This window comes from Felis catus, chromosome B3 (assembly GCF_018350175.1).
Source record: "Felis catus isolate Fca126 chromosome B3, F.catus_Fca126_mat1.0, whole genome shotgun sequence".
NCBI lineage: Eukaryota > Metazoa > Chordata > Mammalia > Carnivora > Felidae > Felis > Felis catus.
Window position 1 is genome coordinate 45,955,001 of NC_058373.1, and position 27,643 is coordinate 45,982,643.

At 36.1% G+C, this 27,643-nt stretch overlaps 1 protein-coding gene across 1 annotated transcript in view; it reads left to right on the forward strand.

Annotated features, from left to right (window-relative positions):
* The window catches only part of ADAM10 (ADAM metallopeptidase domain 10), a 137,715-nt gene that overhangs the window by 49,656 nt on the left and 60,416 nt on the right, over window positions 1-27,643 (forward strand). Inside the window, exons 3-4 of the mRNA XM_011282902.4 lie at window positions 12,460-12,578; window positions 14,566-14,724. Of these exons, the coding sequence (XP_011281204.1) occupies window positions 12,460-12,578; window positions 14,566-14,724 (278 nt within the window). The remainder of the gene's footprint in view (window positions 1-12,459; window positions 12,579-14,565; window positions 14,725-27,643) is intronic.

Genomic DNA, 27,643 nt, shown 5'->3' on the forward strand with positions numbered 1-27,643 from the left:
TTCAAGTCTCCAGTCCATTTTGAGTTATTTTTTGTGTCTGGCTTAAAGAAATGATCCAGTTTCATTCTTTGCATGTAGATGTCCAATTTTCCTAGCACTTTTTATTGAAGAAACTGTTCTTTCCTCATTTTATATTCTTGGCTCTTTTGTGTCAATTAACTGACCATATACGTGTGGGCTTATTTTTGGCCTTTATATTCTGTTTCATTGATCTGTGTGTCTCTTTTTATGCGAGTACCATACCATTTTGATTACTATACCTTTGTAACAGTTTGAAGTCAGGGAGTGCAATACCTCCAATTTCTGTTCTTTCTCAAGATAGCTTTGGCTACTTGGTATCTTTTATGATTCCTTATTTGTTCTGGCTCTGTGAAAAATGGCATTGAGATTTTTTTTTTTAAATTTTTTTTTCAACGTCTTTTATTTATTTTGGGACAGAGAGAGACAGAGCATGAACGGGGGAGGGGCAGAGAGAGAGGGAGACACAGAATCGGAACAGGCTCCAGGCTCCGAGCCATCAGCCCAGAGCCTGACGCGGGGCTCGAACTCCCGGACTGCGAGATCGTGACCTGGCTGAAGTCGGACGCTTAACCAACTGCGCCACCCAGGCGCCCCGGCATTGAGATTTTTGATAGGTATTGCTTAGAATCTGTAGATTTCTTTGGATAATATGGACATTTTAACAGTTAATTCTTCTAATTCATGATTATGGAGTATCTTTGCATTTATTTGTGTCTTCTTTTATCAGTATCTTGTAGTTTTCAGTGTACAAGTCTTTCACCTCCTTGGTTAAATTTATTCCTAAATATTTTATTCTTTTTGGTGCTATTGTAAATGGGATTGTTTTCTTTATTTTAGAGGGAGAGAGGGATAGAGACTGTGTGAGCAGGGGAGATGGGCAGTGGAGAGAGAATCTCAAATAGGTTTCACGCTGAGCCCACATAGGACTTGATCCCACGGCCCTGGGATCATGACCTGAGCTGAAATCAAGAGTCAGATGCTCCACTGACTGAGCCACCCAGATGTCCCAATGGGATTGTTTTCTTAATTTCTCTTTGATAGTGTGTTATTAGCACACAGAAATGCAACAGATTTCTGTATATTGATTTTGTATCCTGCAACTTAACTCATTTTTTTTAGTTCTCATAGTTTTTGGTGGCATCTTAAGTGTTTTCTATATACAGTATCATGTCATTTGCAAATAGTGACAGTTTTACTTCTTCCTTTTCAATTTGGATTCTTTGTTTCTTTTTTTTTTCTTTTTCTTTTTCTTTTTCTTTTTCTTTTTCTTTTTCTTTTTCTTTTTCTTTTTCTTTCTCTCTTCGTTTCTTTCTTCCTTTTTTTTTGTCTGATAGCTGAAGCTAAGACTTTCAGTACCATTTTGAATAAAAGTGGTGAGAGTAGACATCCTTGTCTTGATTTTAGGAAAAGCTTTCAGTTTTATTTATTTATTTTTTAAGTATATATTTCATTTTTGAGAGAGAGAGAGAGACAGCGAGCAGTGGAGGGGCAGACAGAGAGGGAGACACAGAATCTGAAGTAGGCTCCAGGCTCCAAGCTGTCAGCACAGAGCCCAACATGGGGCCCAAACTCACCAACCGTGAGATCATTACCTGAGCCCAAATCAGACTCAGCTTTCTTTTCACTGAGTATGATGTTAGCTGAGTTTATCAAACTTGGCTTTCACTATATTTCCTCTATATTTCACTACATTTCCTCTATACCCATTTCGTTGAGTTTTTATTATAAATGGATGTTGAATTTTGTTAAATGCTTTTTCTGCATCTATTGAGGTGACCATATGATTTTTATCCTTCATTTTTTTTTTGGGACAGAGAGAGACAGAGCATGAACGGGGGAGGGGCAGAGAGAGAGGGAGACACAGAATCGGAAACAGGCTCCAGGCTCTGAGCCATCAGCCCAGAGTCTGACGCGGGGCTCGAACTCACGGACCGTGAGATCGTGACCTGGCTGAAGTCGGACGCTTAACCGACTGCGCCACCCAGGCGCCCCTATCCTTCATTTTTTTGATGTGGTGTTTCACGTTGACTGATTTCCTTGTGTTGATCCAGCCTTGCATTCCTGGAATAAATCTCACCTGATCATAGTGTATGATCCTTTATTTTATTTATTTTTTTAAAGGTTATTTATTTTTGAGATAGAGAGTGAAAGTAGGGGAGGAGCAGAGAGAGAGAGAGAGAGAGAGAGAGAGAGAGAGAAAATCCCAAGCAGGCTCCGCACCATAAGTACAAAGTCCAGTGTGGGGCTTGAACTCACGAACTGTGAGATCATGATGTGAACTGAAATCCGGAGTTCGATTCTTAATCCACTGAGCCACCCAGGCGCTCCAATGTGTGGTCCTTTAAATGTATTGTTGAATTCGTTTGCTAATACTCTATTGAGGATTTTTGCATCTATATCTATCAAGGTTGTTGGCCTGTAATTTTTCTTTTTTTTTTTTTTTTTTTTTGGTAGTCTTGTCTGGTTTTGTCGTCAGGGCAGTGCTGGCCTTGTAAAGTGAGTTTGGAAGTGTTTCTTCCTTTTATACTTTTTGGGAAGAGTTTGAGAAGGATAGGTATTAAATCTTCTTTGAATGTTTGATAGAATTCACCAGTGAATCTGTCTGGTCCTAGAGGTTTTTAATTACTGATTTAGTCTCTTTGCTAGTATTTGATATATTCAGATTTTCTATTTCTTTATGGTTTAGTCTTGGAAGATTGTATGTTTTAGGAATTTATCCATTTTTTCGTAGGTTGTGCAATTTACTGGTATATAATTGTGTGTAGTATTCTCTTATGATCCTTAGTATTTTTGTAGTATCAGTTGTAACTTCTTTTTCATTTCTAATTTTATTTATTTGAGCCCTCTTTTTTTTCTTGGTGAGTGCAGCTAAAGGTTTGTTTGCCTTTTCAAAGAATCAGCTGTTTGTTTCACTGAACTTCTGGATTGTCTTTTTATTGCCTGTTTCATTGATTTCTGTTTTGATCTTTATTATTTCTTTCCTTCTGCTAACTTTGAGGTGGGTTTGTTTTTCTTTATTTCCTTTAAGTTTCTCCTTTTTACCACTGTAGCCCCAGTGATTTTTCTCTAGCACACAGTGCATGTCTTTGTGCTTGTAGTTCCTTTGCCTGAAACCCTTCCCTACCTCTCCTGCATAACCACGTGGCTCTTGCTCCTTCACTTCATTCAAGTCTCTGCTCAAATGTTATGTATTCAGAGACCTTTACTAGCATCTTTTTTTTTTATTTTAAGATTTTATTTTTAAGTAAACTCTGTTCTCAACGTGGGGTTGGAACCTACAACCCTGAGATCAAGAGTTGCATGCTCTACCAACTGAGCCAGCAGGCACCCCTTCCTAGCACCTTTTGTAAAATAACATCCTTCTTTCCTCTTACTGTTCTGTCCTTTTTTTCTTCTTTGCTTTTCCTCATAGCACTTGTCACTACAAGACCTTCTTTCTTTCCTCCCGTGCTTCCTTCCTTCCTGCTCACTAACCATGTGTAAACTATCATGTATTCTGTGAATTGTGTTGTTCATACCTGTATCTCCCACCTTAGCACTGTGCTTGTCCTAGTAAGTGCTCAGTAAATAATTACAGAATGAGGGAATAGCATCAAGAATCAAGTTCATGATACTGATCACTTTCTTTGTATGTATACTGCGAGTCTTGATCCCTTTCTTTTAATGCCCTTCCATTGACATATTTTTCTTTTAGGCATAACAATACCACTGATTACACCTTTTTTTTTTTTTTTTTTTTTTTGGTAATGTTTATTTATTTATTTTGAGGGGGTTGGTGGAGAGAGACGGAAAGAGAGAATTCCAAGCAGGCTTCATGCTTAAAGCACAGAGCCCAACACGGGCTTGATCTCATGACTGCGAGATCATACCAAGAGTTGGGACGCTCAGGTGACTGAGCCACACAGGTGTCCCTGATTACGCTTTTTAAGTCAGTCTTTCACTAGGAAAATGTCCTGTATTTTGCCATTTTGGAGCTTGCTTGTATATCCTACACACAGAATGGTACCTTGATATGGTAGAAAGATCATTGGTTGATTAATTAAGGAATTTGGTTCAGATTCAAGCTCTAATTTTATTTGTGTGGTCTAGGTCAAATCAGCCTTATCTGATTTGTGAAATTAATAAATTTAGGTGATTTTTATGATTTTACATGTTTGATTTATATTAAATATCTGATATTGCAAGTTTGGTTCCAGACCACTGCAGTAAAGTGAATATTGCAGTGAAACAAATCAAATGAATTTTTTGGTTCCCAAGTGCATATAAAAGTTATGTTTACACTACTCTGTAGTCTGTTCAGTGTGCAGAATTGTCTAAAAAAACATATACATATCTTCACTAAAAAATACTTTATTGCTAACTAAATGCATCAGTATGAGCTTTCAGTAAGTTGTAATCACTAATCACATATCACTATAACAAATACAATAATAATGAAAAAGTTAGAAATATTGTGAGAATTACCAAAATGTGACACAGAGATATGAAGTGAGCAAAAACTGTTGGAAAAATAGCACCAGTAGACATGTTGGATGCAGGGTTGCTACGGACCCTCAGTTAGTACAAAACACAATATTTGCAAAACATAATAAAGTGAAGCACAATAAACGAGGTATGCTTGGGGACACCTGGCTGGCCCGGTTGATAGAGCATACGACTCTTGATCTAGTGTTTGTGAGTTCAGGCCCTACGTTGGGTGTAGAGATTGCTTAAAAATGAAATCTTAAAAAAAATGAGGTATGCCTGTATATAGTAGTTTTGCTTGTCAGTTATTTGGTTGAAGTAGTTACATAAAGTTAGAAAGGGTTTACAGAACACTTTTTATCCTCTCCAGTAGATAAATTTACTTATTTTAAAATAATGTAAAATACATGTAGTCTTGTGTTCTATAATCTTGCCATTATGGTAGATTGCCTCTTCTTTATATGGGAAAGACTTACATTAATGATCTATATATATTTGTCTTTTTACAAAGAAGCTTATGTATTTTTGCGTATTTAATGTAATTTATCTACCTCAGGATCAACAAATAAGCCTGAAACTATGTCTTTCAGACTGTATAGCCCTAGAATTTCTGGGGTGGTTGCCTCAGGTACTGCCCAGTGGGGTGCCCGTGGGCTGACTATGCCCTTTCCCCTTCTACCAATCTGTTCTATTTTATTCCTTTAAAAAAAAAATTATATATATATACACATATATACACACACACACACACACGCACGTACACACTATATATATGTATATATATAAGATAAATATATATGCCTTTATATATATATGCTTTTTAAAGGACTTTTGAAAAAAGGATTTTTATATTGGCATTTTAAAGATCATTTGAAAAAAGGACTTTTCTATTTCAAAAAGTGCACTAGTGGAAGTAAACTGGATATATGACTCATAGTGATATATTAACATTGGGAACTTATGGAGACTCTTTCAAGGATCTTTATTAAGAATAAAGTGATTGTTGGGGCACCTGAGTGTCTCAATTGGTTGGCTAAGCATCTGACTCTTGATTTTGGCTCAGGTCATGATCTCATGATTTGTGGGATTGAGCCCTGTGTCAGGCTCTGCACTGACAGCATGGAGCCTGCTTGGGATTCTCTCTCTCCCTCTCTCTCTGCCCTTTCCCTGCTTGTGCGCTCACTTGCTCTCTCTCTCAATAAACAAACAAAAAAAAAAAGAATAAAGTGAATGTTAAGAGATAAAGATCATGGGGCACATGGGTGGCTCAGTCACTTAAGTGTCTGACTCCTGATTTTGGCTCAGGTCATGATTTCATGATTTGTGAGATTGAGCCTCTCATCAGGCTCTGGGCTGATAGTGAGGAGCCTGCTTGGGCTTCTCTCTCCCTCTCTCTTTAACCCCTCCTTCACGCTTGAGTGCACATGCTCTCTTTTGTGCATGTGTGTGCTCTCCCTCTTTCTCAAAATAAATAAAAAAAAATAAACAACAACAACAAAAAGAGATACAACCAGAGATATCAGGGATGTCTTATTAGGAAGTATAGTTTTATTTCTAGGAGTCATTGAGCCAGGTGTACCATAGGTCTGTTTTCACTCAGACATGATAGACCTCTATTCATGATGAGAGTCCTAGTCCCTGAGACTGTTGGATTACACGAACATACTTTTTTTTTTTTTTAAAGTCTATTTATTTATTGAGAGAGAGAAAGTGGGAGAGGGGAGGGACAGAGAAAGAGCTAGAGAGGGGAGAGAGAATCCCAAGCAGGCTCCACGCTGTCAGTGCAGAGCCCAACACAGGACTCAATCCCTCAAACCATGAGATCATGACCTGAGCTGAACACCAAGAGTGTGACACTTAACTGACTGAGCCACCCAGGTGCCCCTACACTGACACACTTTTAAGCAAGGCTTTTGCTTTTAAGTTTCTTCTCTATGTTGTTATGGTACTTCATTATTTGAGGCTTTTTGTCCTAGTATGACTTCAGTTCAAGGGATATACCTTTTATCCATTGTTATTTTCTTCTGAGAATCAAGGCCATACTCTCTTTAGTCAAAATAGCAATCATATGGAAAAAGGTAGCTTCTTTTTACTCAGTATTCTTAATGTTGTAACTGTTGTAATCTACAGGAAAGGTATTTCTGTATACACAGATGTAGAAGGTACATGATCTTCCAGAAACTTTTATAGAATTGTATCCTAAACAAAATTTATTTTGTTGTTCTGCACCTAAGGTGGTTCTGGTACCTCTATTTATTTGGTTTAGATATAGAGTGCTTTTCTAAAGCCTAGAAAGGAAAACCATTTGGTACAGCTATATCTTCAAAGCACAGAAGGTAGAGAATTGGGACCTGTTTATGTTTTTTTTAATTACTGTCATTTGTTAACTGATTTTGCCCTCCTGTAATTTCACTCCATTCTTTACATTTTTACTGTAAGAGGAAAGCCAAGAAAGAATTCCGGTGGAACTAGTATAATTAAGATGAGAGACAAAATACTGTTGATCTGTAGAATCAATATAGTGGTTCAATCTGAGGGTAGAAGAACATCCCAGGTGCAGATAATGTTCTTTATACAGAGCATCTTCCCTCCCAAAGAAAATCTAAAGTTTATCTTTTTTTTCCCATGTTTTTAAATTTAAAGTTTATCTTTGATGACAGTGTGCTATAATAATAATAAGAAAATTAAATTTACTGAAAGAAACATAGTAAAAGGGGACAGTTTAGTCTTATCTTAAAAGTGGCTTAAGCATTAATAAAGAAAATTTCTTATGCTACTATTAAAATATATTCAGTGAAAGTTAAATAATATTATATTTTTGTCTCTTTATTATCTTATTTGTTCAGATCTGTTCAGGTTTTAAAAGACGATTTGTTCACAGAGGCTGGTAATACTACATTAAGACCACTATAGCACTCAGCATGTGTTAGTTCGGCTTTTTTTTTTTTTTTATGTTTATTTTTTAAGAGAGAGAGAGAGACTGAGCAGGGAAGGGGCAGAGAGAGAGAGGGAGACACAGAATCTGAAGCAGGCTCCAGGTACCGAGCTGTCAGCACAGAGCCTGTTGCGGACTCGAACTCATGAACTGCGAGATCATGACCTGAGTCAAAGTTGGATGATTAACCGACTGAGCCACCCAGGCACCCCTCCACAAAACCATTTTTTAAAAATAAAATTTTTTTTAATGTTTATTTATTTTTGAGAGAGAGACACACACAGAGTGTGAGGGGCGAGGAGCAGAGAGAGAAGGAGACACAGAATCTGAGGCAGGCTCCAGGCTGTCAGCATAGAGTCTGATGTGGGGCTCGAGCTCACGAACCATGAGATCATGACCTGAGTCGCAGTCAGACACTTAACCGACTGAGCCACCCAGGCGCCCCAAAACCATTAAAAAAAAGTTTTAACATTTATTTATTATTGAGAGACAGAGACAGACAGAGCATGAGCATGGGAGGGGCCGAGGGAAGGGGAGACACAGAATCTGAAGTAAGCTCCAGGCTCTGAGCCGTCAGCACAGAGCCCATCATGGGGCTTGAACTCACAAACCGCCAGATCATGACCTGAAAGAAGTCGGACGCTTTCCCGACTGAGCCACCCAGGCGCCCTGACAAAACCATTTTTAAGTGTATGCAGTTCAGTGGCATTAAGTACATTCATAGTGTTGTGCAACTACCACCATTATCCCTTTTCATAGCTTTTTCATCTTTTCAAACAGAAACTCTATACCTATCAAACTAATTCCCCCTCTCTGCCTTCTCATCAGTCTTTGGTAACCTCTATTCTACCTTCTATGTCTAGGAATTTACTTATTCTAGGTACCTTCCATAAATGGAGTCATGCCATCTTTGTCCTTTTGTGTTTGACGTAGCAAAGTGCTTTCAAGGTTCATCCATGTTGTAGCATATATCAGAGCTTCTTTCCTTTTTAAGGCTGAATAATCCATTGTGCGTTTATACCACTTATACATACACTTTTTAATCCATCTGCTGGGGGACATTTGGGTTGTTTCCATGTTTTGCTATTGTGAATAATGTTCTTATAAACATTGGTGTACAAGAATCTGTTTGAGTCCCCGATTTTAAGTTTTTTGGCTGTATACCTTGAAGAAGAATTGCTGGGTCATATTAGGAACATTAGGAAAATATTAGGGTCATTCTAGGAACTTCTGATGAATCATCAAACTGTTTTTCCAGAGTATAATGACTTTATAAGGCAGTGTTCACTATACTTTTTCTGGCCTTTGAGCCAAAAGTTTAAACAACTAAAAGCCAAGTTTTCAGATAGTTTTTTATTCAGGGCTTACTGAAAAACTGGAAAGTAGAATGTATTTAATTATTACTATTTTGTATTATGTTTAATACAGAGGTGGCAAAGAATTTATAATTCATAGAAATATTAAAATAGCATAAAGATATATATTAAACTGATGGTAGTAGAATTAAAATTAAGGAATTTGAATTCAGTGGCTTAGTTAATGGAATAAATTATGCCCAGCTTCTGATTATTTATTCATAGTTAATCTGTTTCATAGATTGTGACAAACTTTAACTCAGTTTGGCTTCTTTCTACCATTTGCCTGCCTTTCAGCCTCACTGTCATTCCGTTTCCTCTTTTGTTGATACATGCTTGATTTTTCAAAATATTTATTTATTTATTTATTTATTTATTTATTTATTTGGGGGGGGGGAGAGAGTGTGTGTGTGTGTACATGTGCACATGTGAGCGGGGAAGGGGCAGAGAGAGAGAGAGAGAGAGAGAGAGAGAGAGAGAATCCCAAGCAGGCTCCTGTGGTATCAGCACAGAGCTTGATGTGGGGCTCTATCTCACGAACTGTGAGATCATGACCTGACTGACTATGCATGGGTAATTGAGAACTGATTTTATATACGATTTAGTCCAATTTAAATCAATATGGAGAACAATATTTTGTACATGTGAGATGATTTTCTTATGCTGTCAATATCAGGGTTGGAAGGTACCTGCTTTAAGTGTTCTTCTTTTTTTTTTTTTTTGATTTTTAACGTTTATTTATTTTTGAGACAGAGAGAGACAGAGCATGAATGGGGGAGGGTCAGAGAGAGGGAGACACAGAATCTGAAACAGGCTCCAGGCTCTGAGCTGTCAGCACAGAGCCCGACGCGGGGCTCGAACTCACCGACCGTGAGATCATGACCTGAGCCGAAGTCGGCTGCTTAACCGACTGAGCCACCCAGGCGCCCCTAAGTGTTCTTAAATTGTATTACAACATCCCTCTATATTTGCTATGTGCTTAGACATTTTAAGTGATGTAGAACTATTTTTTAGGGGTAGGGAGTGTAGCATAGATTGTTCTTATATTGAACTTAAATGTCTTTCTGAAGCTTATATCTTCCCTTTTTTGCATATAGAATATGCTCTGTTTATAACAGTTTTAGGGCATAACAGTTTTGCTGAATAATAAATCCTGAATGATAAATATATTAAGCCGTTGGACATTTAGTGTTTTAGTCTCTTTAACAAAAGTGCTCGTTTTCAGATAGTAATTGTACAGTGAATTAAAAATATGTATAATGATAAGTTAATGGTTTTTCAGAGTACTGTGATCCTTTAAAAATAATGTATATATTTACACCTGCATATACATTCAAGAATTTCCTGTCAGTTAGCAAAAATAATCTTATGAAAAGACAATGTGCAGCAAGAATTCAGGCAGGATTCCTGTTTATTCACGATAGTCTATTTTTAACTTTGTTTGGCTTTGTTGATTATTGGGGGCAGGAGATTGAAAGCTTAAGGTTCTAAGGATGCTTTTCCTAGTGTAGAGTCCTTGAAACCACACCTGAGAAGCTTTAGGAGTGGTTTCGTGAGAGTTTTAGGCAAGTAAAAAAATGAGTACAGCCTCAAAATAAAAGAGTGCCACAGTTGACATGAAATTAAAGAAAATATAAAGTTGAAAAAGGGACACTCTTTCTGAAGCTAATAAGTATACTGTGTTGACCATACTTACTTGAAAAGTGAGGTTTTCTTTACAATAAATTTTATTAAAGTATAATTTACATTTTTTTAAAGTATATGTGCTGCCAAAGTGAGCATGAAGTATAATTTACATAAAATAAAATACACAGTTGGCCCTTGAACAGTGTGGGGTTTGGGACACCAACCCTCCGACGCAGTCAAAAACCCATGTACACCTTTGACTCCCCCAATACTTAACTACTGATAGCCTCTTGTTGACTGGAAGCCTTACTGGTTATATACACTGTTGATGAACACATATTTTGTATGTCATATGTATTACATACTGTATTCTTAAAGTAAGCTAGAGAAAAAATGTTATTAAGAAAGCAGTACAGTACTGTATTTATGGAAAAAATTCTATGTATAAGTGGACCCAGGCACTTCAAACCCATGTTGTTCAAAGGTCAGCAGTACTTATTTCATGTGAATAGTGTGAGTTAGGTTTTGACAAATTTATATACTTGTGTAACTGCCATTCAAATTAAGATATAGAACCTGTTCATCATAGCAAAAAGTTCCTTCATCTGCCTTTACCCTTAGTGTCTCTCTACCCCAGGCAACCACCAGTCCACTTTCTGTATAGATAGCTTTTTGCCTATTCTGGATTACATATATATGGACTTATACTATATATGTTCTTTTATGTCTTCACAAAAGTGTGTATTTTTTAGTAGTTCGATATTTTTTATTGCTGAGTAGTTTGCCATTGTATGAATAAGTCACAGTCTTTATCTCTTTACTTGTTGATAGACATTTGGGTTATTTCCAGTTTTGGTCTATTACAAAACTGCAATGGGCATTTGTGTCCAATTTGTTTTTATGGACTTTTGCTTTCATTTCTCTTGGGATAGAATTGTGGGTCAGAGGGTTTTCATATGTTTAACTTAAAAAAAAAGTGCCAGTTTTCCAAAGTGATTTCACCATTTTGTACTTCTACCAGCCATGTGGGAGAGTTCTAGTTACTCCATATCCTACTAACATTTGGCACTTGCTAATTGAACACTTTGGTTCAGATTCATTGAGTAGAAATTGTGCTATGTGCAGACTTTTATGACAGTTATAAAAGAGACTTGATATACTTTTAAGAGTTTAGTAATGATAGCTAATTAGTTGCCATTTATTATACATCTCCTATGTGCCGGGTACTGTGTAGCCCTTAAAAAAGTTTTACAAGATAGAATGTATTATCTTCATTTGACAGACTGCAATCCTTGGCTAGTAGATTTTAGACATAAGATTTGATTTCAAGTTTGACTCAACCCTAGATTCTTTATTTTCACCTCAATATTTTGGTCTTTCTTGTTAGTCTATAGAGGACAATTGAGTATGATTTCAGCTAATATCATGGTCTTTTGGGCTTCTCAAATTGAACGGAGGAAGATCTAATGACAGAAGAATTAAAAGTCCAAGGAAAAAATATGAGTTGAAAGCTGTGCTTTTGTATGTGTGCGTGCGTGTGTGTGTGTGTGTGTGTGTGTGTGTGTGTGTGTAAGAGAAAGAGCATGCATACTTGCTTTTCTGAGAAGTCATTAATGTAGGTGCCAGTTTTTAATGTATTATTTGAGTTGTGAAGAGTAGGGGGAAATGGCAACATTGAAGAATAACTAAAGAGAGAAGGCAGGTAGTGGTGAATAATAGTAATTGGGTCTAGAAACGTGTTTTTATGTCCAAGCAACTTAGTTGCTGTTGGAATTAACTTGTTTTTACCACGTAGGAATCAGCCTATAGACACATTCATTCTTTAATATATCCTAGACAGTTACTGTTTAATTGAATATAATTTAGATTTGTGTCATAACAACTAGATTGAATTTTAGAGCAAAATTTTTATAAGAGAAATCTTGGACAGTATATTTCCCAAGTAGAAAAATTGTGTGAAACAGTTTATATTTTGCAGACCAAAAATTTAACCAAAAAATTGTTTAAAATTTAGGTCCTTTTAATTTCATTTTTTCCCGTTTCTTCTCTGTTTTGCAGACATTTCAACCTACGGATGAAGAGGGATACATCCCTTTTCAGTAATGAATTTAAAGTAGAAACATCAAATAAAGTACTTGATTATGATACCTCTCATATTTACACTGGACATATTTATGGTAAGTTGAACCTTAGAAGAATTCCTTTCTTCAGTTTTTTCTACACAAGGAAATACATGTATTTTGAGGTATAGACATATATTTCAGAAAGGTGGGATAAAAAACCAAGAGCACACTTTACACACTGTATGTTAGCCAATTTGCCGATAAATTATATTTAAAAAACAAAAAACAGAATGGTGGGAGAGAGATCCTGAGGAGATTTGTAGATTTAAGTATATCATGAAGGATAATGGTCTTTGAAGAATGAAGTAACCCTTGGATCTATCTTTTCATGTATTTTTAATATTGAATTATATAGTGCCTCGTTTCTGAAAGGTATGATGTTTTGATTCTCAGTACCTACAAACTGTTAGTTTGAAAAAATTTTTTAATGGCTTTTATAATTTTCTAATCTTTCAAGCAAGAAATTGGTTGTGTTTTATAAGAAAAGAGGAAAAATCTAAAGGAAAACTGTAAAGATCATCTTAACAGCCAAAAATAATGTGACAAAGTTATGCATAGGAAAATCCATTCAGGGCCTTCCTTTCTCAGAATTTGTTTGCTGTGTTTACAGTTCTAGCAAATTTCTCTTACTACAGCTGATTAAAAAGGTACTGTGGGGATGGGGAGCACACTTCACCCAAGAGAAAGTTACATTTGACAGTTTAGTAGTGTGGGAAAAACAGTCAAAGTCTTCTGGAGGGATTAGAGAGGATCAAAGTAGTATTATAATTGTATATTGATAAATCAGATAACTCTCTGTTATTAAGACAGTTGACTGAAAGTTAAATTTCATTTCTATGTAATAGATTTCTGCTCAAAATCATAACGTGATGAAAAATTAAGTTTTTAAAACTGTTTCTAATTTTTTTTTATTATGCCAGACAAATGAGGCATTTCTATACTTACAAATTCTCACTTGTAGATGAAAGTTGGTTAATGAAAGTTTTTTGTACTCTTGTAATTTTGTAAACAAAGGAAAGTGTTTTTCTGTCAGTCTAGACTTTCAGTTTCAAACTATAGTTTTCTACTATTCTCTATTCCCTATTTATCTTTCTGAGAAGATAATTTAGTGTCTGCAATTCTTTGCTAGGCGATGGCTAAGAAAAGTACAAGACTAATAAATAAGTTTGCAGATAGAAATCATGTCATTTAAAATACCAGTGTCTTGGGTTCTTAGCTTTAGTCCTTAGTTAATTCACAGTCAGTTAATTAATGTTAATCTACAGTTTAGAAATTGTGGAAAGCCTGATACTTATTTTAGTGAGAAAATTTTAACAGGTAAATTTAACTTTTAAGCACCATCTTCCTACTTCCACTTCTTTTTGTCATGTGACGGTTGGTGCTCAGCTTTTCTTTGTGAATATCTCAGAATACCTTTTTTTTTAATCCCATATTTTCTTTCACTAGAGAAGTATAATTGATGGGACAGTATTACAAATCTAGTATCTTAAAAAGTATTGGATTACTTTTTGTTCAAACTACTTCTGAAATATTTGAGACTTTCTTATTTAAAAAATGTATTTATAAAAAAAGGATGCCAAAAGTCTCATGCAGATTATATCAGGTGGGAAAAGAAATTTTTGCTTATGTAATTAGAGCAAAAACCCAAAAGATTATTTAATATCTTTATTTTGAAAGTACATATTGTATCAGTGGATCTGCTTGCCTCTTTCTGAGTTTGAGTTAATGTAACAATTATTTATTGAGTGACTGTTGAATGCTTGCCAGGCACTATGCTTAGGTGCTGGGAATATGATTGCCAAGGAGAGATAGATGTTCTATTTCTGATTGTTGTTGTCTAGTTAACTGTTTAGATTTTAACTAAGTACTAGTTGCTGTACACATCTCAGATTCAGCTTGATATATTTTATGTGAAAATTAGTTTCCCCAATAAATTTGTATTCACATTTTTAAAATGTATAAGAATGACTTTTTAAAGGAGAATGAATTTAACATTTACCTGCAAATTAACTTTTCAAGAGTTTGTTCCTTTCATTAATAGGTGAAGAAGGAAGTTTTAGCCATGGGTCTGTTATTGATGGAAGATTTGAAGGATTCATCCAGACTCGTAGTGGCACATTTTATGTTGAGCCAGCAGAGAGATATATTAAAGACCGAACTCTACCTTTTCATTCTGTCATTTATCATGAAGATGATATTAGTAAGTACTTAAATTTTATCAAGTAGCCTTTCGCAAAGAGGCATATAAATAGTTAAACGTATGTGAGACATACAAAGTCTGAGGTGAAAATAGTTTCACAGCCAAAGTCTCAACTTAATGAAAAATAGATCTGTTATAAAGAGGTGATTTCCTTGTCAGTCCGTGCCGTTCCTACTTTGTTGATATGATACAACCAATTCTATATGAACTATGAGTCAACAACAGTGATTGAACTGGAAATTCTATATTCTGATATCAGCCAGTCATTTAATGCTATAATGCCTTTGTGTGTGTGGCCTACTGAAGTATCATTATCTTCTTATATAAATTTCAAGGTGGATATTTGTATAGTGTTTAAGGAATATTTTAGGTATTTGGTAATATCTAAATCCTTTGAATATTTCTTTTTGGAATCTTGAAATAATGATTTCACTTTAGCTTGGTAAGACTGAAGGTCTATCATGTTAGATTTTGTCCTCTACCATGGTCTTTATATGATGGTAATTTGTCAGGAGAGTCCTTGTTTTACATTTTCAAAGTAGAAAATGTGCTTAGACTTCTCCTTTTAATTTTACCATTGTCCATATATTCATGGTCATCTAATCACAAGAATGCTTTCATGAAATAATGCAGAAATACATTCCTGTAATTTATAATGCCTCTTGAATACTTATATTTTATTTTTGACTATAATTAGACTAGCCTCTTAATTTTTGCCTATTTTCCTAACTTGGTACCTTCCTTCTGGCTTCGTTTTCCATTCTACAGCCAGAAATTTATTATCAGTAATTTCATTCTCACTCCTAATAATGTATTGGAAAGCCTAACCATCTTGACTTTCTGCTCTATCAGCTCTGACAGTTTCCATACTTTTTCAGTCTCTCCAGCTGCTTGTTATCGCTGATGCTGGATTGTTACAGAAAATAACATAATTATTCTAGATGGGATGCATTTATGACTTTAGCTACTTGCTAACTCACAAATTCATTAATGCTACTTGGCTATATTTTTATTCATCCCTCTTTGATTCCTTTTCCAGTTCTCCCTCCTGGTATTTCAGACGCTTCTCAAGCTCTAAGCTACAGTCCTCTTCACATGTTGGAATATGAATTCCTCTGCCTTCCTTTCTTCCAACAGAATTACGATATACTTGATTTGTGTGTTACTTTGTAATTTTTTGGTAATTTAATCTTCTTGCAGGTTCCCTTTTCTATCAGGGTATATAAATTCTTCAGCTGTGGTTTCTGTTTCTTTTGCTCCTTAAAACATACCAAACATTATTTAATCTCTGGAGCAGATTATTTATAGATACTTAATGAAATCTTGAAACATTTTCCTTATAATTTCTCAAAATCAAACAAGACCTTTTGGGAAAGGAGGGAGAGGAAGAGAATAATGGACAGATTTTGAACTCATGTTTTTAATTGTGTTATAATCAAATGTTATCTTTTGCTGATTTATACTTCCCCATAAGCACCCTATACTGTGTTTGTTCTGCCTTTTATGATTTCTGTTATTGCGTCTTCTCTCTCATTTCCCTCCTCTTTTCTGTTTGTATGTAGGTTAAGCATATTCTGCTCTTTTTTTGCACTTTTATTTCTTCCTGTCCTATAATTGCATTTTTCCCCTTTGCATCTTACAGTAACTTCCAAATATCTTCCTTTATGTCAACCTTTCTTTTTCCCCAAAGATAATGAGTTAGCTTGTAGGATCAGTGAAATTGGATGTGACTGAGTTTTCTATTCTTTTTTGGCATTTAACTTTACCATTGGTTTCAGCTCTTATTTTTTATTTATCCAATTAAAATATATGTTCATGCTTTTTCACATTCTTCTTATTATATACCAATAGTGGGATTAGAGCTTACAAATAGTAATGTCAAGAGTGATTTTGTTCGAATGTTTTCAACCATTTAAAAATGTAAAAACTTTCCTTAGCTTGCATGCCAAACCAAAGGATTCAAGTGTGCAGCAGCCTGTAGTTAGCTTACTCCTTTTCTACAGGACAGATCATTCACTTTTAATTGGCTCTCTTTTTTTAATGTTTATTTTTTGGGAGAGAAAGAGAAAATGAAAGGGGAGGGGCAGAGAGAGAGAGAGAGAGAGAGAGAGGGAGACACAGAATCTGAACCAGGCTGTGAGCTGTCAGCACAGAGCCCAACATGGGCTCGAACCCACAAACTGTGAGATCATGACCTGAGCGGAAGTCTGACCCTTAACAGAGTGAGCCACCCAGGTGCCCTTCCCTTTTAATTGAGTCTTTAACCTTTCTGAGTAGAATAATTAAGGTTATAGTACTAATAATAGTAGTAAGAACAGTTATTACTGTTTGATGTATGCCTGGTGCTATATAAAGTTTTTTTCTTGCATTATTTCATTTAATCCTCATAATTACACTATCAAGTATAATAGGCACACATAGTCCCCGCTCCACAACTTTATATATGAAGAAACTTAAGGCTTAGAAAACATGTCACTTTATTATGGATCTTGTATTCTTAACCGTGTGCTTTTCTGCTTCACTCAAGGTAAAAAACTGTCAATTCTAACATTACTCCAAGGATTTCTGGGGCTTTTCTGAAATCTGTAAGCCTCTCTAAAATGAGCAACTTTTGTGGTTATAAGCCAGATTCTCTCCTCAATATATTTAGCAAAGGATATTCTACTTTATGACTAATTAAAAGGGAAAGATTGGGGCGCCTGGGTGGCTCAGTCGGTTAAGCATCCGACTTAAGCTCAGGTCACGATTTCGTGGTCCGTGAGTTCGAGCCCTGCGTCGGGCTCTGGGCTGATGGCTCAGAGCCTGGAGCCTGCTTCCGGTTCTATGTCTCCCTCTCTCTCTGCCCCTCCCCCGTTCATGCTCTGTCTCTCTCTGTCTCAAAAATAAATAAATGTTAAAAAAATAATAATTTTAAAAAAAATAAAAGGGAAAGATTTTCCTTTAATGTATGTTATTATTTTCACAGAATTTTCTTAAGTCCTAATAATTTATTTTCACAACTTAATTACTGTGTGATTATTTAGATCACTGTGTACATGCTTGAGTGAACTTAGTGTCCGTGTGTCCGTGTGTGTGTGTGTGTGTGTGTGTGTGTGTGTGTTATTCTCAGCAGAAGCAAATGACCTGTGAGGTATACCACCTTTGGGTATACCAACTTTGGGTAGGTATTCTGATGAGAATTTGGTTACTCTTCTTTTAATACTGTTTTTGCACCTGTTGGCATAAATCTATGAAGCCACCATGGAGAATGATATTGCTGTTCTGGAGAACCTTAGGGAATGGCTTCTGAGGTGGTACAAGAACATAGGCACAGTTTTCAGTGAAAATATTTAATAACTTCTCCAGTCGCTTTGATACTCCGATGTGGTGGTGATAACCACATGTATTTATCATCTTAAATTCACACTTGTTCAATTCGGTACTTAGTAGTAAAAAGCACTTTCTTCTAGTACATAGAAGTGTGAACAGTTATGACAAGGGTCAGAGTACCACTTAATCCCTTGTTCATGGCTTGTAAATTTGTAAATTAGATAATCTGCATAAGCAGTCTTGCTTTCTTGCCTATTTATATTCAGATATTACACTAAGAATTCATTGATGTCGCTGTTTTTGGTTTCAGCAGCTTAGGGAGTGTTAGAATATGGGTTTAAAGGTGGCCTTGTAGATCAACTAGTTAAAATGGTTTCAGGGTTTAATTCATTTGGTCAGGATCATACAAGTTAGTGACAGACGTGGTAGGGAGAAAGCACAAGAGGTAATGTGTCAGAGAACTGAGGCATGCCATGTGTATGAGAGTGGAGTAGAAGGGAAATCAAGATGATGCACTAGAATAGCTTTGTGACCTTATGGGAAGGTCTTACTTTTTTTATGCAAGTAAATAGGTCTCAGTTTCTATGTATAAAATGAAGGCATTAGACCAGATCTTTAATATCCCTTATCTCTTCTAAAATTGGATGATATCTAACTACTTTTTCTGTAGAGTTGGAAATATTTTTGATTTTGCTGATTATCAAATGACTATATAAAAATTACATTTTTGCCTGTAAATGAAGTAGAAGTGTGTCCACTGCCATTAACATTTTTCTTTTAAACGGTTGTGTAATATTCTGTTGTTTCATTGGTGAATGTATTGTTTAGCAACCCATCAACTACATGGACATTTAAATTCTTCCCCCCTTTTTACTATTAAACATTGCTGTGGTATACATTATCTTCAAAACTGCTTATATGTAACGTATACTATTTGATAGTTTTTTGGCATTTGTGTACCTCTGGGAAACTATCACCATAGTCAAGATAGTGTATGTATCCATTTCCCCCCAAAATCTTCCTCCTACTCAGTGTAGTCCTTCTCTTCTCAACCCTTTTTTCCTCAGGCACTAAACTGCAGCTAGTTTTCATTTTGTAGAATTTTATGTAAATGTGATTTTATATTATGTACTCTTTTTTTTTAAGTTTATTTATTTTTGAGAGAGAGAGAGAGAGAGAGAGAAAGCACATGCTCATGAGTGGGGGAGGGACAGAGGGAGAGGGAGAGAGAGGATCTCAAGCAGGATCTCTGCACAGAGCCCGACATGGGGCTTGAAGTCATGAACCACGAAGTCATGACCTGAGCCAAAATCAGGAGTCAGATGCTTACCTGGCTGGGCCACCCAGGTGCTCCTGTATTATGTACTCTTAAAAAAAAATCTGACTTCTTTAATTTAGCACAATTTTTTTTGAGATTCATCTATGTTTTTGTGTATATTAATAGTGCAATACTTTTTATTGATGAGTAGTATTTCATTGTATGGATGTTTATGCATTCACCTGTCAATGGACATTTGTGTTGTTTCTAGTTTTGGGTTATTAAAAATAAAAACTCTAAAGCTTTTGATAGTAGCCCATCAACTACTGATTGATTAAACATCATTCTACATATGATAAATTTGAAAAAAGACTAGAGGATGAAATATATACTAAGGACTTTTAAATGCCTTGGTCTGTTACCTGAGCTCTAGAAAGGAGACATTTTGGAAACTTAAGATGAACCTTGTGGAAGCAAGAGAGCAGAAGAAACACTGATCTTATAGATTCTTTTCCCCCCAAACCAACACTCATCCTTCGAAATGCAGTTCACAAATAATATTTCTAGAAGTCTTTTCTGGCCCGTCAGTTCTGGATGTCCTCTCTTTACTGCCATTTATGTATCGGTGAGTTGTTGCTGTGTTTTGAATCCAGCAGTTTACAGGTCAGTGGTCCATATGATTGACCTCTGAGAAGAGGCATGGAAGGAAGACAGCTCTTGACTGGATGAGTAATTAAATTCAACCAATATTTAACTGTTTATGAACTGTGGATAATTGCGGCAACACTTAACACTTGGTGAATTTAAGTGGATTCTTGTTTATATATGTCTAATATCCCAGCTAGACTGTAAGTTCTTTGAGGATGTGTACTCTGTGTCTATTTATTCTTGTATTGCTGATGTTTGGTAACTTAATAGTTTTTTTTTTTTCTCATTACTTGTTTTGTAAAGAAATTGATGCAATGAAAAATAACACTGACATACAATTAGGAAATTTATGTGCATACACGCCCTAATTTTGAACAGGTTCTATTTTATGTGAATCTGTAAAGTAGTTAGGGATTTAGAGCACACCTTCATGTAGAAACAGTTTTAAGTTGCAGACAGTTCCTAGTTATTGCGGATGGAATGAAGGCCAAAAGGAGGTTATTGGAGTCAGCAGTTTATAAGTGTTTGGTTAATGGATGACCTTTGAAGAGGAATGGAAACCAGCTGCTGACTGAAAAATTAAATTCAACAAATGTTTATTGATTTGTGAATGTATAGGAAAGATTAAGACTTCAAAAGAAAATCCTTCAGGGGAATTTCCAGTCAGTAATATCGTCAGAATGTGATAAATGCTTAAGCAAAATGTCATCAGAGTACTGAGGGTAGTGCACACTGAGGGAGCCTTAGGGATCCTTAGGAATACTTCTTAGGGGAGATGGCATTTGACTTGAACCTTGAACATAGGGTAGACTTTTGGCTGTTAGAGAAAAGAATCTCTGAAGACAGGAGAAAGGTAGCTATTACTCTGGCTGATAATACTTGTTTTTAGCTACCACAGCTCAGGGACTTCAGAAAAGAAATGAAACTGGCATCTTCCTCGGCCTGGACTCACCCATTTTCTCTATCCCAGACTGAATAAATGGAAATAATGGTCATGTTGATTCAGTATGTTACAGGTTTTCAATACATGTTTCAGTTGTAAGTTTTACAGGTTTAATGATTAATTATTTTAAAAATTTGAGTGTGGTTGACACATGATTATTTATTAACATTATTTGAGTGCCTAATTTGTATAAGATAGTTTGAGATCCTGTGGACACAGAGGGTCTTATCCTAATGCACCTTAGAGTCTAGTGATTCTCTTTATAATTGATCAGAATAATAGAGCAACAATTCTCCTACTGACCTGATGCCCATGATCTGCTTGGCTCCCAACACTAACCCTTTCTTCTTAAAAACCAGGGATGGGGAAGGACATGCTTGTCTCAGCTTTCCATCTCTGTTTCCTGGGAGATGAGTATTGTGAGTATATGTGGAAAAGGGGACCATCTTCAGCTTCCTCTCCTTCCCAGGGACAGTCATACTATGCCTTTCTTCCCATGCTGTCCCCACCCTCCCCAAATAGAAACTGGATGTGGAGAATGGGGACAGGGTGTTTGGGAGAAAGGGACTCCTATCCCCTGGAGTTAGAAGAAAGGACATTTGGGGTGTGTCCTAGCTATTCCTTTATTCCTCCAAACTCCTCCTCTGTTCTAAAATAAAATAAAATAATAAAATAAAATAAAAATAAAATAAAATAATAAAATAATAGCCTACTTTCCCTTTTTACTCTCCATCAGTGAATCCTTGTTGGTTTTTGGCAACTTTAGGAATAAATAGCATTTTTGTGGGCAAGAACCCTACCCACCTACCCTCCAGATATTAACAAAACAGCTTTTTGTTCATTGTCTGTCTGTGGAGTCCGTCTGTTTTAAACTCAATTAATACAATAAAAATTAGATTATTTCATTGGATTTGGTAATTTATAGCATGTTAATGGAGAGATTACACCAAATATTTTGACTGTTAGAGTCATCTCATAGGCAAGACCTTGGTTTTGCAGTCACATTTCTTTTTTTTTTTTCTTTTAAAGTTTATTTATTTTGAGAGAGAGAGAGAGAGAATGCATGTCCTCACACACCAGCACATGTGCAGGGGAGGGACAGAGCGAGAGGGATAGAGAGAATCCCAAGCAGACTCCGTGCTATCAGCGATCATGCGGGACTTGATCTCACTAACTATGATCATGACCTGAGCTGAAACCAAGTGTCTGAGGCCTAACCGACTGAGGCATCCCTGCAGTCAAAATTCTAACCTGTCAGTCACAGTGAGGTGGGGGAAGCCTTACTGGGAATAGTGAGGATGCAAGGTCTACTTTAGTTAAGATGCAGTAAGCAGTGGGTGTTTTATGTACCAGTTCTGTTGGACAGAGAATCTGAACAGTAAATATTTCCCTCTTCCTGGAGTGGATGATTGAGAGTTAACTGGAACTGTTTCCTGCTTGAGGTAGTATCACAATATATGTATTATTTATATTTGTCCCTCCTACAGCAAAACAAAAGCAAGAGTTTGGCATGCAAAAGAACTGGAAGAAAGGCAATAGATTTAAAGCTGATCTTTGTTTTAAACAGGCTGAATATTCTACACCAATGATTCATTCTTTGTGAAAGAATATGCTGTTTGGCCTTTTCAGGGGAACTACAGTGCATCCTATGATTTAGCATCACAATGAGGGCTTATTCATTAGTTGAACAAAGGCTTTTTCTAGAAATGGGAATTATATTGTCAGTAATTTTAGAGGGAAAATGTCATTGTCCATTTTCATAGTTAATGTGGTGACCAGGGAAAATAGGGTCTTTTAGAAGTTTTGAAAGTATGTAGGGAAAATTCTACACTTGATTCCTTTTTTTTTTTTTCTGTTGGGGCACTTTTGTGCTGACAGGATTTGAAGCATATGTAAATATTGTTTTGTTGCTTTGGAAATATATTTTTTACCCTAAATATCCAACTTTCAAAAAAGTATATCTCTAGTTGATGATATATAAAATATAATTTATAAAGAAATAAAACACTATATTTTTCTTTAGATCTAATTTTTCATGTTTCTAATGTTTTAAAGTATGGTGTACTAAGTAATAGTTTTATTATATTCATTGTCCTATAGATTTATAAATAATAGGAGTTTTAGTATTGAGAGTTTTACTATATTTAGTAAAAAGGTATTAGTATTTTAGTATTTAAATATTTTAAAGCCTGGGAACAATTATAATTTTCCCCATTGATATTAAGATCATAGTTTGCATAGTTTCAGCTGGCATGATCAGTTTTATTGCTGCTGTTCATGTGGTAAAGCAGTGAGTGCCTACAGTTAACTGGGTAAATAAGATTGAGAATGGACTCTGGAAATAAAGTGTCCATGCCAGGTAGCACAAAGGAGCTGCTAGGAGTTACAGATTATGATTTTTGAGTGAGAATAGTCATAGTTACCAGTTTTTTCTAGGCCTATTCATTTGCAGGGGTGTAGGTAGAAAGTTCATTTTAAACAGGATTTGGTTGAGAGTTGGGATTGGGAAGGGAAAGGAAGTTTTAAGCCAATGCGGTGAAGTAATTATGATAATAATCGACTATTGGATTTAAGCTGAATAAACAGAAGAAAGAATATTCATTGATAGATAGTGAGCAAGGTGGTAACATTGGTAGATGGAAAGTTCTTAGTGGTGTTGCAGGATTGTTGAAGGGAGTGTTGTGAAAAGACAGCTCATGGAAAGAAAGTAGGATGTGCAAGTTGAGACTGTAAATGGGTTTCACTTATTAGTAATGACAGGTTCAAAAGAATTATTATGTAAGTGAGAACTTCAGGTAGGAGAAGATCATTGGAGAAAAGGTTAGTGTACTGGAAGGATCATCAACATTAATGTTGGAATCACTAAGAATTATGTTGGGATGATGTTGGAGAGTGACAGTGAGTTAAGAGCTAAAAATAAGGAAATAAAGGGAAGTAGTGACCTGGGGGGCAGCAAATACCTATAATGAGTTAGAGTAGTTGGTGGTATAGTCTCATGAGTATAAAAGCTGGGTTACAATGACAATAGTCCTTGAGGGTCCCAAGGCAGAAGGTGGTAGATAGTTGTGAGTGTTTAGAGACATGAGGGGCAGGGGAATGTCTTCCCTAAAACAGGAAGAGTTTTTGGGTCCCCCCCCTTGATTCTTGCTGGAGCCTGCCTGATGGAGTTGGACAGTGCTGCAGGAGTTTCTTGACTCTCCCAGGTGGTGGACCAGAGGAGGTGATTTTCTTAAACATAGGTAGTCTCTTGATTCCAGCCGTACAACTTATTGGAGGTGGGATGAGGCTGAGTGATCTTCCTATAGGCCGTCCTTTCACCCTGGGGAATAATGGCCTGCTAGGTGATGGTTGTGTTCTTAAGTTTCTACTGGCTTCCTTTCAACTGCTGCCGATGTTAGCCTATAGATGGTGTGCTATTATACTAGTATTTGTTTGACTTCTTTAAAATATATATATTTTTAATATTTATTTTATTTTTGAGAGAGAGACAGAGTGTGAGTAGGGGAGGGGCAGAGAGAGGGGAGACACAGGATCCAAAGCAGGCTCTAGGCTCTGAGCTGTCAGCACAGAGCCTGATACGGGGCTTGAACTCACGAACCGCGAGATCATGATGTGAGCTGAAGTTGGACACTTAACCGACTGAGTCACCCAGGCACCCCAATATGTGTTTGACTTCTGACTGTGGAGGAATGGTAGAAAGAAATCTACCCTAACATCAGCTACATGTATAGTGTCACAAATATGTATGTGTGGGTACACCTATGTATGTTTATTTATGTCTGTAAATATATTAGCTTTATGTATTTTATCAAATAGATGAGATACCCTTTAGGCAGTACTTGTTTGCTTACCTTAACCTTTAAAAAAATTTTTTTTTAATGTTTATTTTTGAGAGAGAGAGATGGAGTGTGAGCCGGGCAGGGGCAGAGAGAGAGGGAGACATAGAATCCGAAGCAGGCTCCAGGCTCTGAACTGTCAGCACAGAGCCCTACATGGGGCTTGAACTCACAAACCGCGAGATCATGACCTGAGCTGAACTTGGACGCTTAATCAACTGAGCCACCCAGGCACCCTTGTTTACCTTAATCTTAATGCTCAAATGCCGAGCATCAGTGGCAATGTATTGATGACAAGAGTGTCAATGTGTCTAGTATTATTAATATCTGGAAAGTATTTATATTTTATTGGGTTACTATATAATAGGGACTGCTGGGTTTGTATAAATCAGACGTGTATATTCTTCTTTGGCTTCCCTTATTGTATTAAAGAAAATGTTACACTTTAAAACAGGGACATTTTTGTTTTGTATCTGAATTCAGTAAGATAATACATTAAATGCCATGCACATTTACTGGTTCAAATGTTTGGAAGTTTAAATTCTCTTTTCCAGAAATACTTTGTAGTAGCTCTTTTTTGCCTGTGTAGAAACAGATTAAAAATATATTTGTTAGTGTGTTTTGAATGGAGGTAAATCCCAATTCCTATCATGATCAGATTATTTTTGTTATTTCTCAAGTGTGAATAGTATCAAGCTAATCAAATGATTTATATCTTGAAGTATTTTAGTTGAACTAAATTATATATAATATATATATAAATTATATATAACAAAAATGTTATTTTGACATATGTATTATGTGGTGGACTTATAACCACATTGCTAACAAGCTTCACAGCTCTTTTGCTTTCTAAAACTGAAAATCTTGCATTGAGTAAATTTTGAAAAACTCTTTGAACAGTGATAATAGTACATTTCCCTAAGCATGTAAAATATTTTATCTGGGTAGTATAGGGTTTATGAGATTTATCTTTAGTTAAAAGATAGAATTATTACTGTACTGTATCAGTCTTCAACTTAACTATATGATGATTTTTTGGCAAGAGTTCTGACTGGGGATAAGTGAAAAGTAGTTATAAATGAAAACATTCAGAAAATGACAATAAATACTAACACTGCTAAAGAATTTCTGATATCCTAGTCTAAGATTATTTTGGTACTGTCGGTGATTGGAAAAAATTGCTAAATGCCATTGGAAAGCAAGTATAAATGAATTGTTCTGTTCTCCTTGACAAACGTTTTCACCATGTATTAAGGCATTGCTAACTGCAGTACCAAATAGCTCCCATATTCAGTGACAAAATGCACTAAAAATTCATTAAACTGTGACAATGTAATGTGAGTATTCTTTATTAGGCAGCTTTTCTTCAATAAGTAATTCAGGAATCTGGGATACTTTTTTAAAAAAAATGTTTATGTTGAGAGAGAGAAGAGAGGGTAAATGAGAAGGGAAGGAGGCAGAGAGAAAGGGAGACACAGAATCCGAAGCAGATTCCAGGCTCTGAGGTGTCACCCAGATGCAGGGCTCGAACTCACAAACCGTGACCTGAGCGGAAGTTGGATGCTTAACCCACTGAGCCACCCAGGCACCCCAAGAATCTGGGGTACTTTATTTCATGCTGTTCCCAGGTTATCTCCCAGGAGACATTCAGGTGAAAAGAGCATGGAGGATCCTGGCTAGTGCACTTCCCTACTGCTCACATCCCTTCAACTTGAACTTGGTTATATGTCCTACCTAACTTGGAACGGAGCTGGAGAATTCAGTCTGCCTTTGAACACAGGATAATGAGGACCTGTTGGTCAATGGCTGCCAAACTAAGCCAAGAGTAAAATTGTTTATTATTTTTTTTAATGTTTATTTATTTTCTGAGAGAAAGAGTTTAAGCTGGGGAGGGGCAGAGGTGGGGAGACAGAGGATCTGAAGCAGGCTCTGTGCTAACAGCAATGAAACCAATGTGGGGCTTGAATCCTAGAACCTGAGGTCATAACCTGAGCCGAAGTTGGACGCTCAACCAGATGCCCTGTAAAATTGTTTTTCAAGTAAAAATTTTGAATAGTTAAAAACATACTGATACGAAGGGTTTTTGGGAAGTTTATATATTTTAGTAAACACATTAGTCCCTCTGCCCCCATATTCTTTCTTTCATTCTTCCCTTTCCTCTTTCTTTCCTTTCCCTTCATTTTGTTTCTTCCCTCTCCTCCCCTTTCCTTCCCTTGCCTCCTGTCCTCTCCTCCTGTCCTTTCTCCTCCCCTCCCATCTTTTTTCCTTTCTTATTTCTTTCGTTTTCTTTTCTTTTACTTTTTCCTTTTTTGTTTCCTTTACCCTTTCCCTTTCCGTTTCCCTTTCCCTTTCCCTTTCCCTTTCTTTTCCTTTCCTTTCCTTCTAGTAGTTGCGTGGCATGCGGGATGAGGAGACCAGGGACATTTAGGGAAAGTTCATTTGAAAATTGATTGTAATGATTTAATCACAGGGTTTGTTTTTTGAAAGGCTAAGTTAAATAGTTTTTTATTTGGGAGTGGGGTCATCAGTGTTCCGTGCTCATGTGTCTGTGCTCATGTCTGTGTGAGAGATAGCAGTTTGGATTTGGCACTTATTAAGATGGTTTTAAGAAATATGATAAATCAGAACTATAGTTTAAAATAGTTCTTTTTTTTAAGTTTTTAATTTTAAAGAAAATACAGTTAACATGCACAGTTGTATTAGTTTCAGAGGTCAAAATAGCTCTTTTTTGTGTATGTTTTGGGAGATGTTTCATTCAACTATAAGAATTTCATCACATGGTAAATATATATTTATTTCATTGAATTTAATTAGCCTAAGTAAGTGGTGAAATAGATTCTTATTAACTTAAATACTGACTTAATAAACAAATCTAAATTGGGGCACCACACACTGACCCATTAATGGAAAAATAAAAACATA